Below are 12008 nucleotides of genomic sequence, written 5' to 3'. Positions count from 1 at the left end.
TACTTGACTGCGGCACACAATGTTTTGTTTAAAACCATGTGAAACAATAGCCCTGAGGAACATTTTGTCCAGGATTTTGTTAGTAAGATCACTGAAGGTAAGTATACAAGTTTATAATTACGATCAGCAGTGAGTACTGTTACCTCATGCTAACTGCAGAACCCAGATCTCTATTTTGCAAGCCTGACTCATATTTAGGATAAAACTTGGTTGGCACATATAATGAGTTGTGATCATCTATTCGCTCTGCACAATCCACACTGTGAAGTACAGAGGCCATTTTATAAAAGCTGGATTGAATTCACTCAAATTTTAATCAGAGGTTAGCCTTGGTAAATGGTGGTAAATATTTTCTCAGATGGCAATAACAAAAAGAAAACCTATGCATAAGTGAAGGACTAAACAGATTCCAAGTGCATATTGATTTTTTTTTTGGAAGCTCCTATTTTATTCATAAACCAAGAACCATCAAGTTAATGTCCATCACTTGCAATTGATCAATCTGTAATTAGATTGTTGTGAAATAGACGCTCTCAAATTAGCACATTGAGCAGTTTTTTTCCAAAATCCTAACCTTTTATTTCCAAATTTTAAAATATGTCTCCGTTTTAATTTATATTCAGTGATCATTTTTAAGAAGGCAGCAAGCAGCAATCTCCATTATGCTGGAGAGAGTGCAGAGGAGATTCACCTGGATTCTTCCTGGATTGTGGTACTTTAATTATGGGAAGAGATATATTAGGTTGTTCTTGTTTTCCCTGGATCAAAGACGGCTGAAATGTGGTCTCATGGAGATAGATAAAATTCTCAGAGGTATGGACAGGATAGATATTCTGAATTATTTTCCCATGTCAAAGGTCTCAAAAACAAGAGGACATAATATCAAGGTGAGAGGAAGGCATTTTAAAGGGGTTTGAGGAAAAAGCTGCATTTACAGAGAGTGATTTATATCTGGAATGTACTACTAGAAGATAATTGCAAACCCTAAACGACATTTAAACAGGCATTTAAATAGGCAAGATACAGGATACACAGCTAATGAGGACGAATGTGATTAGTAAAGCCGGGCGAAAAGATCGGAATGGATGAGGTGGGCCAAAGGGCCCATTTCTGTACTATACAATTCCTTTTGTCCTTTTGCCATAACATTGTTAATAGCTAATTATGATCACATACGTGTCTTATTACAAATGGAGGTGTGCTATCCGTTTCCTTTTTAAATTGATAAGGTCCCAGATTTAAGTGTGCAAGTCTCTGATTCGCATCCTCTGAGAGTGCTGCCATTCGTCGTTTAGTATATGGTGATGGAGACCGTGTCCTAGAAGCTATTGTGGGTTCCTTGTAGCGGTTATATTTGCTGAGTTTTCTTGGGCATTCAGCACAGCAAGTTTTTCTCTTAGATGATTTTGTCATGGATTGCCTGACTGGAGAGTTCTGTGGTTCAAACTTCATATTATCCTCCTAAAAAAAATATTTTTCACAGTGACATTAATAAATAAAAAATAACATCACAATACGCTATAGATGTCTATCAAACCTATAACACTCTGTTTACAATCTTCAAAAAAGAGGGAAATGTGGACACATAAATATTTTAGGCTTTCACTCAAAATCAAGACATCACAGAAATGAGGAAAATAGAATTTGAGACAGTAATAATAAGTGCTGCCTTAGTAAATCATGAAGCATCTTAATTGCATTTGCGAAGATTTACCGTATAATTTGACAATAGAATTACATTAGCAGAAAAATAAAAGTAACTAAAAATGCTTTTACTTTACATTTCATGGAAAACTTGACTGAGGGTTACTATTTCCAAAAGTAAAAAACATATTCAACAGGAATGTGTGGGAAGATCTGGGTTGATGGAAGGACTGAGGAGGAACAGGTTACCTGAAATTAAAGAATTTAATATTTATGCTATTGGATTGTACACTACCGAAGCATAAGAGATGCTGTTCCTCTAATTTGCATTTAGCCTCAACCTGGCAGTGGAGGAGGCCAAGAGCAGCCAGGCCAGTGTGGGAATTAGGAGAGTACATGGATAGGACAGGTTTGGAGGGATATGGACCAAACGTAGGCACATGGGACTAGTGTAGCAGGGACATGTTGGCCGGTGTGGGCAAGTTAGGCCGAAGGGCCTGTTTCCACACTGTATCACTATGACTTTAGTTATTGAAATGGAACAACAGCACAACAAATTGTAAATGTTTGAATGAACATAATTGAATTAGCTTCAATCCTTATTCTGGTACAGCTCTCGGCTCTGAAAGTGGGGACATTCAAGAAATCCGTACTTCCTTATTGGTCATTAACTTGTCCATTTTCTCTTGTTAACTTTTTCTAACAGAATTAAAGTCCTATTCTTCACCATCTTGGTCCTCAAAAATCCATTTTAAAAGCTTTCTGGAAGATAGCAAGGAATTCCATGATATCCAAATCAGCACAACTTTCATGATCAGACCCATTTGTAGCTGCTTGGTCCTTCCTGAGATGCCTTGAAGTCTGTAAATGTTTTACATTTTCATTTCATTTTTTAGTTTGGATCAAGTTGCAAATTTGTTCTTGGGTTTCGTTTATGGAAGCCGAGATAGTTAACACTGCATGGTTGGAGATTCTATGTACAAAGGCCCTCAGTGGTCAACCATCTGCATGTTGTCAATCTCTCAAATGGCAACTTGGTGGACTAAAGTGACCTTTGCATATAAATCCTGTCATTTGGGAGGCAGAACAAGTCCCAAGCCCCACCACAAAACTGCTGAGAAAGAAGATCTTTGACAGATGGCTATCGAGTCTGTTAACAATCAATTGTCTGACATACAAAAATATTCCAGAAGTATTAATGAACAAACTGTTAGACTTAAAAATTAAAATGAAGAAAATATATTCAACCAAAATCCTCAAAAACATTCAAGTAAAATCAAATAATTGGAACTGATCAAACTACACCAACACTTCCTTTAATTTTTAATAGTGGTTCTTCTTTGTCGATAGCATTGGAGGAGGAGAACTCCTTTTGATATGTCTGACCAGCATGGTCTGCAACCTGGTGCACCACCACAAAACTCCAAGGTGAGTTCAATTTCCTGCAAAATCCAGTCCACTTAGGGAGTTTTCTGCAAAATCCCCTAAGTGCTTGGCAGCACAAGAAATAGATTCCGCTAAATCTAATAGCGCCCTCCAAATCTGGTTTCAAAAATCATTCATATGATGTGCGACAGAAAAAAACCAAATAAGAATTAAGGAAATAACTATTTTAAATAGAAGGACATAACACACAATGGACAGGAGCAGTATCCAAAACACTTTAAGCAATGTTTACATCTTTTCCAATTATAACTTCTGTACAACTCGCGTGGCTTGTGTCCTCATTGACTAGAAATATAGCCGACCAGACACATAAATACTATTTTTTTTTAAATGGAACAAATACGATTATTTTTAGCCATAATACAATTAATCAATGTGAAGCTCACCTCATATTCTATGTGTGTTGAGTTGAGAGGGCATTCTTTGATAATTGAAGTTGTTGAGAATTCTAGTCGGGGTGCTATACCCTGCAGGAGAAAAGACCAAATAACATCAGAAACTAAAATCTACATCTCTCACATAGTATCATATGACATATGTAATCATAATTTCTGCAATGATGCTTTTTTAATAAATTGTTCAATTACAGAAAATCATGTACTGACTGTAACTCAGTCTGTAACACTATTATTTCTAGAGATAAATACTCTTTCAATGTCATTCAGTATTCCTCTCTCTAACTCCACTAAATACATATACAACTAATTATGTCATCTTAATTTTTGGGACCTTATTTAGCTGCCATTTCTGCCTATTATGTCACACAAATTCACTTTTAAATCAATTATTTGTATATCAAAACAGGTGCGATTTCCTGAGAATCTAATTACATGGATATGTAAATGCAATTTCTTTGCCACTGAATTGAGGCTGAATAAATATTTGCACTCAGAAAATGACAGGAATGAAATTCGGCAAGGACTCTTCTAATCATACTATTAACTTTGGTGGAAAATCCCTGAAAATCATGTAGTGCTGTTTCTCTATAGCTTTCCAGACTTTTAGATTAAGACACATGAGGGCAACGATTTTAATACAGAACACTGTAAGAACATAACTGCAGATGCTGGTACAAATCGAAGGTATTTATTCACAAAATGCTGGAGTAACTCAGCAGGTCAGGCAGCATCTCAGGAGAGAAGGAATGGGCGACGTTTCGGGTCGAGACCCTTCTTCAGACTGATGTCAGGGGGGCGGAACAAAGGAAGGATATAGGTGGAGACAGGGAGACAGTGGGAGATCTGGGAAGTGGGAGGGGAAGAGAGGGACAGAGGAACTATCTAAAGTTGGAGAAGTCAATGTTCATACCACTGGGCTGCAAGCTGCCCAGGCGAAATATGAGGTGCTGTTCCTCCAATTTCCGGTGGGACTCACTGTGGCACTGGAGGAGGCCCATGACAGAAAGGGAATGGGAGGGGGAGTTGACGTGCTCAGCCACCGGGAGATCCGATTGGTTAATGCGGACCGAGCGCAGGTGTTGAGCGAAGCGATCGCCGAGCCTGCGTTTGGTTTCGCCAATGTAAATAAGTTGACATCTGGAGCAGCGGATGCAATAGATGAGGTTGGAGGAGGTGTAGGTGAACCTCTGTCTCACCTGGAAAGACTGTTAGGGTCCTTGGATGGAGTTGAGGGGGGAGGTAAAGGGACAGGTGTTGAATCTCGTGCGGTTGCAGGGGAAAGTGCCCGGGGATGGGGTGGTTTGGGTAGGAAGGAATGAGTGGACCAGGGAGTTACGGAGGGAACGGTCTCTACGGAACGCAGAAAGGGGAAGGGATGGGAAGATATGGCCAGTGGTGGGGTCCCGTTGTAGGTGACGGAAATGTTGGCGGATGATTTGTTGGATCTGCTGCCTGGTGGGGTGGAAGGTGAGAACGAGGGGGATTCTGTCCTTGTTACGAGTGGGGGGAGGGGGAGCAAGAGCGGAGCTGCAGGATGTAGAAGAGACCCTAGTGAGAGCCTCATCTATAATGGAAGAGGGGAAGCCCCGTTTCCTGAAGAATGTGGACATCTCTGATGCCCTAGTGTGAAACACCTCATCCCTGGCGCAGATGCGGCATAGACGGAAGAATTGGGAGTAGGGGATAGACTTTTTGCAGGGAACCGGGTGGGAAGAAGTGTAGTTCAGATAGCTGTGTGTGTACAGAACACTAGTACTTTGCCACTTACTCATCATAAGATCATAAGTGATCATAAGTAGAATTAGACTATTCGGCTCATCAAGTCTACTCCGCCATTCAACCAAGGCTGATCTATCACTCCCTCCTAACCCCATTCTCCTGCCTTCCCCCCATAACCACTGACACCCTTAGTGAAGTTGAGACTCATCTGACAACTTCATCTACAATTTTCAATTTCCATTCCTTAACATTGCTCTAGTTTTAATTTGCTGTTGAATTCTCATCCATATCTGTCATGTCCACACTTGACCACTCAAATGCCAACCGAGCTGACATACCTCATCCTATATTCTGCAGACCCAATTTCATTTAAATTCAGATTCTCTATTCTTAAATCGTGACAAGTTCAATTTGCCTAATAACCCTTTGCTTGCTGAATTTTATCATCAACACCTAAGTTTTTTAAATTGTGTAAAATATGCTCTAATTTCAAGATTACTATTGACACTTGAGAAAATGCACATTATTGGCTAATAAGTATTTAATCCTTGAAAGAGATGTGTTTTTGAAGAAAGTTGTTTAAATAAGCTTCAAATATTAACTTAAAATATCATAAATAATTCAGCCACAAACATGCAATTATATCATGACAAATAGAATATGCTGATTATTAGAATTATTTAACAAATGATATTAAACTGTTTTTTCAAAAATTATTTTAAATACCTCATCAATATATCACGATAACAAAAGAGTGAGTTGTATCTTCTACCAAAGAAATGTTTATTATAATAAAATATTTGATGAATACAAAATCTAACTAAATTTTACATACAATTTATATACACATATATAATCCATCATGCTGCCCACATAACACAACATTTTCCTCAAACCACTATTACAATATCAGACAAAACAAAAGAGATATGACATGTCTTTTACAAGCTGATGCTAAAATAATTGAAATTAGGCTTTCAGGTCCCTATAAACCTTAAAATTCAACTACAATTTTGAAGGCAATGCAGCATGAAGCTTTTAGTGTCATGCAAGTCTGCCAACTCCAGTCAGGTCTCAAACCTTGCCTGTGAAATTACATCAGCCTTCCAATCACTGCTATATTTATGCAAAGAATTGCATCAGACATGCCTCTGAAAATATTTTTTTAATGCAAATCACTGTCTACCAAAAAGGTAAAATCCATGAAACCAACACTTCAAAATATCATTAACGTCTTAATTTATAGAGCTATTTATAGGCCACAGACATCAATAGCATTGTTGTGGTGCTGCTGATACAAGCACAATTATATTAATAGCTCAATTTGCAATAATGTCAAAAACAATTTTCAAACACATTTTAACTGACAGTCTACACTTAACCTACACTCACTTTAGCAATATGTTTCCTATGTGCACTGAATAATTTCTCAAATAACTGTCAGCGATTTAGTTTTCAGATGAGTTTGCTAAACAAAGAACAGCTCAGGCAGAGACCGGTTTGTGCAATAGATTTCCAGATCCTGAAGTGACTATCAGAGCCCAGTAGTTTCACCAAGTGAACATTCTGAGCTAGCTCCCCAGAATCCCAGCTCATCACCAAGCTGAACTGCAAGCAACCTTTGTGGCAAGGCGGGTGGTGAATCAGAGGAGATGAGCACAGGTAACCCAAGCTTCCGGTTTTGACCACTTGAGCATTTTCCAGTGGTCAGTTTAGATCACTAGAAACTCCAAAAGCTAAGTACTGTATCATATGCTACAGCCAGGTTCTGCCTAATTTGGCAACAGGCAACAAAAACGGTTGATATTGGCATTGGATTAGCCTTGGTTCCAATTTTAGGCAGGGAATCCACACACTTGAAAGTCATCCGCTGCTAATTTTTACATCATATATCTCTGGAGAGCAAGTTCAGGAAATCAACTCTCCCTTAGCCAAAATAATTTGAATTCTGCACCCTGGAATGCACAAAAAGAGAAAGGAAAAAAGGAATATACCCCTCTCATTATGCAACAATGATATCAAAATAAATACTTTATTTTTCTATTCTGATATTCCTAAAGTTATTACTTGATGCTGAAACTAGTTGCAAAGTACAGAATGCCCCTTTCAGCAGTCATACCATTTCTGAACATAATAAACTTGAACTTTGCCTTCAATCTCTTAAAGATTATTATTTACTCGAAAGAAATTTGAAAATATGCTGTTGTGTAACGTACACTGCATTAACAGTATGTTGTGTAAGAAATACTTACAGGGAAATCGATTGATCTCTTCATTAACAGCTCTCTGTCCATGCCAGGATAGCTCGGTGTTAGCTTGCGACCCGGATAAAGAAACTCTCTGGTATTCTGCTCATAGATGGATAGTGTTTCACCCACTGAAAATAAATATTTTGAAGATGTCTTAACACTTCTGATCTTGTTTCACCCATTTAACAGTAGCAGATCAGCACCGCATAGTAAAATGCTTGATTGTACAGAATTACCATATTCAGACAGTATGAATATCATCAGAGTTCCTATTACATGGAGAGGAACGTTTGGCAAAAGATACCCAAACAAAGGTTGCTGGAAGTATATCAAATTATGAGAGACAGGGTAGACAGTCAGAATCTTTTTCCCAGGGTGGAGAAAGCAAATACTGGAGGGCATAGCTTTAAGATGAGAGGGGCAATGTTTAAAGGAGATGTGCAAGGCATTTTTTTTACACAGAGGGTGATGAGTGGCTGGAAACATTTTTGGCACAAACATTGTGGGCTGAAGAGCCTGTTCATGTGCTGTACTGTTCTATATTCTATCCCGTTTAGTGTCATCTGCAAACTTACTAATGGCAGCCTAAGTTCACATTTAAACCCCATATATTAGTAATGAACAACAGTGGGCACAGCATTGATCGTTGCGTCAGAATCTAATTTGAAAAGCAACCTTCTACCACCCTCTAAATCCCACCTTACCAATTTTGTTTGTAATTGAGTAGCTCACCTTGGATCCCATATGATTTCTGTGACGGGAAAAATTTCCAACAATCTATGCCCCTAATAATCTTTTACATCTTTTATCAAGTCCTTCCTCTTCTCCCAGCCTACCCTTTAAAAAACACAAGATCATTCATGTTCCTTATAACTAAATAATAAACAAAGATTTGGTATGTCAACGAATACTCTCTTGAACTTTTACTGGTGTACAGTAGAGATTATTGACTGGTTGCATCATGACCATTTTTGGCAATTTGAATACCCAGAAGCAAAGAAGATTCCAAAGAGTGGTGGATACTTCCCAGTCAATCACGGGTACCAACCTCTCCACCATCAAAGGGATCCATAGGAGACGATGCCTCAAAAAGACAGCCAGTATCAACAAAGAACTACACTACACTGCCCTGGGCATGCTCTTATTCTACCATCGGGATGGAGCTATAGGTGTCTGAAAACCATTACCACTAGATAATCAGAACCATCAGAACACTACACAACTCAAATTTCAACTATGAGCTATGGAGAATGCCTTTGGTTAAACTCAGGACTTTGGGTTTTATTGCGCTAGCATTAGGGTTATTTATTTATTGTATTTGTTCATAATATATTACCTACGTGTATTGTTTTACAGGCCTGTTATGCTGCTGCAAGTAGGAATTTCATTATTCCATTGTTGGTGCTGTGATGATGCCTCCACCCTTGTATGTAGCTCTGATCCCCGTTAACAACAGGCAGGCCAGATGGAGCTGAAGACCAGCATAGTGGACAACGCCTGCATGATGGAAACCATCCGGCTCCTTGGACAGTGCTAGCCAGAGAAACAACAACTACATCCAATTAACATGGATTGGATTGGCCCACTTGCTGCTCATCACCCCCACTCCTTAAAACCAGGACTAGGTCCAGCCAGGAGAGGAGAGAGAAAGAGTGGTGCATCCCTACAAGCTGAGTTTCCCTTTTGCAGGCTTGGAGGAAGACTGAGCTGCCAGTTTAATTTCAAGACAGCCTGTGCCTCCTCCTTGAGGCTAAAACTGAGCTGCCATGGTCAGCCTGAAATCACCAGTACCTCCTTCTTCGAGGACACAACTGAGCTGCCAGGACAAGCCCAAGACTGCTGGCATCTCCTCTTGAAGGACAAGACCGAGTTGACGGGCAAGCCTGACACCACCAGCACCTCCTCACAAGGCAGGAGTGAGCTGCCGGGACAAACCTAAGCCAATCAGCGGCTCCTCTTCAAAGACAAGACTGAGTCACCGAGAGAAGCCCAGGACTGCCAATGTCTCTTCTTCTAGGTTAAGACTGAGCTTCCAGGACAAGTCAGAGACTGCCAGCATCTTCTCTCAAGGCAATAGTGTGCCAGCAGGACAAGCCTGAGCTCGCCAGTGTCTCCTTCTCTGAGGCCAAGATTGAGCTGCCGGTACAAGGCTGAAATCACTGGCATCCCCTTCCTTGAGGCCAAGACTGACCTGCCAGGGCAGGATTGAAACCACCAGACTCCTCTGAGGCCAAGACTGAGCTGCCGGGATAAACCTGAAATCGGCAGTGTTTCCTTCTAAGAGGCCAAGACTGAGCCAATGGGACAAGCCCGGGACTGCTGGCACTTCCTTGCTGAGGCCAAGACTGAGTTGGCGGGACAAGCCCCAGATTGCCACTGCTTCTCACTAGCCCAGAACTGATGAGGGACAGTGCTCCCTTACAGTTCTGAACCTTTGCTATTATCAACCTTCACGAAAAATAACTGTCCCACGTTAGTTCACCCTACCACGTGTGTGTTGCTTTAGTTCCTATTAAACTGGCATTGTCCACGACGTCACGGTATATACGACAATTAAACATGCTTGAATCTTGAAATGTTTCATCCCAGGCAACATCCTGGTGTATATTTTCTTCACCCTCTCCTGTGTAATCATAACCTTCCTAACTCTATGATATACAATTGAGTTTAAAAAAAAGGTTTTTCTTGAAATGGATGGTGTTGCGAGATTAAAGGGATGGTAAATGGTCCGTAAATGGTCAGAGAATAGATTTTGAGGAAATGGAAAATGCAACTACAGAATCATCATCAGCAAATGTTATTCGAAATATAAGTAACCATAAGTATAAGTACAGCAGTGATTATGACCTTGAATCCTTGATCTCAAGTGTTGAATTTATGTCTATAAGAGGCTGAAACAACAAACAAAGTTACTTTACCTCCAAACTTTCATTGTATGAAAATAGAACAGTTCGGGGACAGGTAATTGGTAGAATAGTTAATAGGGAAACCAATGATTGTGGGGTACTTAATATTTAAGGAGGCTTTCGATGAAGTCCTACAGAGACATTAATCAAGATTAGAGCATTTAAAAAATCTGAGGTAATATACTGACAAGAATAGATTATCAGTTAGTAAGCAACGTGATAGCAATAAATGAATTCACAGATTGGCAGGCTGTGACATGTGGAGTGCCTCTGATATTTGACAAAGGGTCAAATGATATTTGACAAAGGGTAAAAATGCAGATGCTAGAAATCTGAAACCTGAATTTCTTTCTTTGCCCACTGACGCATTTTGAACTGCCGAATATTTTCAGCATTTTCCTTTTTGTTTCAGATTTCTAGCATCTGCATTTTTTTTAAATTCTTACTGCCCTCTTTACCGGGTCAGGCCAATGTGACAGCAGTCTCAAATCAATGTGATTTATTTTTAGCAATCGTCTGAAATAACCTAGCAGTTCCAATACACTCACTTGGCTTACTCGGTCAAACAGAACATTAATTAAACCACACAGAACACCTGGTATTAGACAGGCAGTAAATTCAGACATGATGAAGTATCTCCTAGTCAACTTTCAGTGATACCTAAATTCGAAGAGCTGCTCCACTGATTAGTTACATAATATTCTGATGAAGATCTATTCACAGAATCAGAACTGTAAAACTTGCCAGACTTGTCTGTCACAATCACCCGAGTATGTCCTGTGCTATAATAAGTCAAAGAGACACAAGAGACTGCAGATGGTGCATCTGGAACAAATAAAAAAACCTGCTGGAGCAATGGATTGGGCAACATCTGTGATAGCATAGGGATGGTGGAAGTTTCAGGTTGAGACCTGCATCAAGTCCTGCATTTTTTGTTAAACCTGCATGCCTACAAATGGGCAACACTTATAAATAAATATCGGAGACAGTAAAAATAAAAAACATCCCAGCTGGAAGTGAGTGAATAACAGAATTAAGAAGCTTAAAGCAATTTCCTTGATATGAAGTCTTCAAAATATGACATTATGCATTGCCTTACAAAATACTATTTTCCATTTGTGCTCTCTAATGCATTTTCAGATCTCAGATAACCACTGGCTTACTGTGTATATATAATGGCAGTAGCACTTTAGTGAAGATAGCAACCTTTACAAAATGCATTTCCATTAAGCAATAACTGGTAAGTGCACATTTTGATATTTTTGCACATTTTCATCGTACCTGGTGGAGTCAGTTGGATCAATTTAAATTTAGTTGTGTCCACTGTGGAAGAAGAAGAGAGAATCAGACTATCATAAGAGAACATCAGTAATAATTAAATAATAATTTACCGTAAGAAGTATTATTCTTACTTTCCAGCAAGTCTGCAACATCCCCGGGATTCATAGCTTCTGGAAAGCTCTGTGTTTATATAAAAGAGAAAGTTGAAGATTAACTGCAAAAAATCATGCGAGGCTTCAGTAAATAATTACAAATCTGCAGCAATATTTAAAAAATTACTAAAATGAAGCAGTAAAATGGTCAATAGCAACAATTTTCTATTCATACAATGCATTTTGCAATTAATGTAACTTGCGTGTGAACTA

At 39.3% G+C, this 12008-nt stretch overlaps 1 protein-coding gene across 4 annotated transcripts in view; it reads right to left on the bottom strand.

The window, feature by feature from the left end:
- The window catches only part of spata6 (spermatogenesis associated 6), a 58467-nt gene that overhangs the window by 34357 nt on the left and 12102 nt on the right, over positions 1-12008 (bottom strand). For 3 of the 4 annotated variants that reach the window (XM_078408570.1, XM_078408571.1, XM_078408569.1), the window contains 5 exons: positions 11775-11823; positions 11644-11685; positions 7460-7584; positions 3477-3557; positions 1177-1461 (listed from right to left, as the gene is read on the bottom strand). In XM_078408570.1, the coding sequence (XP_078264696.1) occupies positions 1177-1461; positions 3477-3557; positions 7460-7584; positions 11644-11685; positions 11775-11823 (582 nt within the window). The remainder of the gene's footprint in view (positions 1-1176; positions 1462-3476; positions 3558-7459; positions 7585-11643; positions 11686-11774; positions 11824-12008) is intronic. The other variant, XM_078408572.1, reaches the window with a different exon arrangement.

Source organism: Rhinoraja longicauda, chromosome 11 (genome assembly GCF_053455715.1).
Source record: "Rhinoraja longicauda isolate Sanriku21f chromosome 11, sRhiLon1.1, whole genome shotgun sequence".
NCBI lineage: Eukaryota > Metazoa > Chordata > Chondrichthyes > Rajiformes > Arhynchobatidae > Rhinoraja > Rhinoraja longicauda.
Note: the sequence above shows the minus strand (reverse complement) of the source record. Positions and strands in the feature narration are given on the sequence as shown.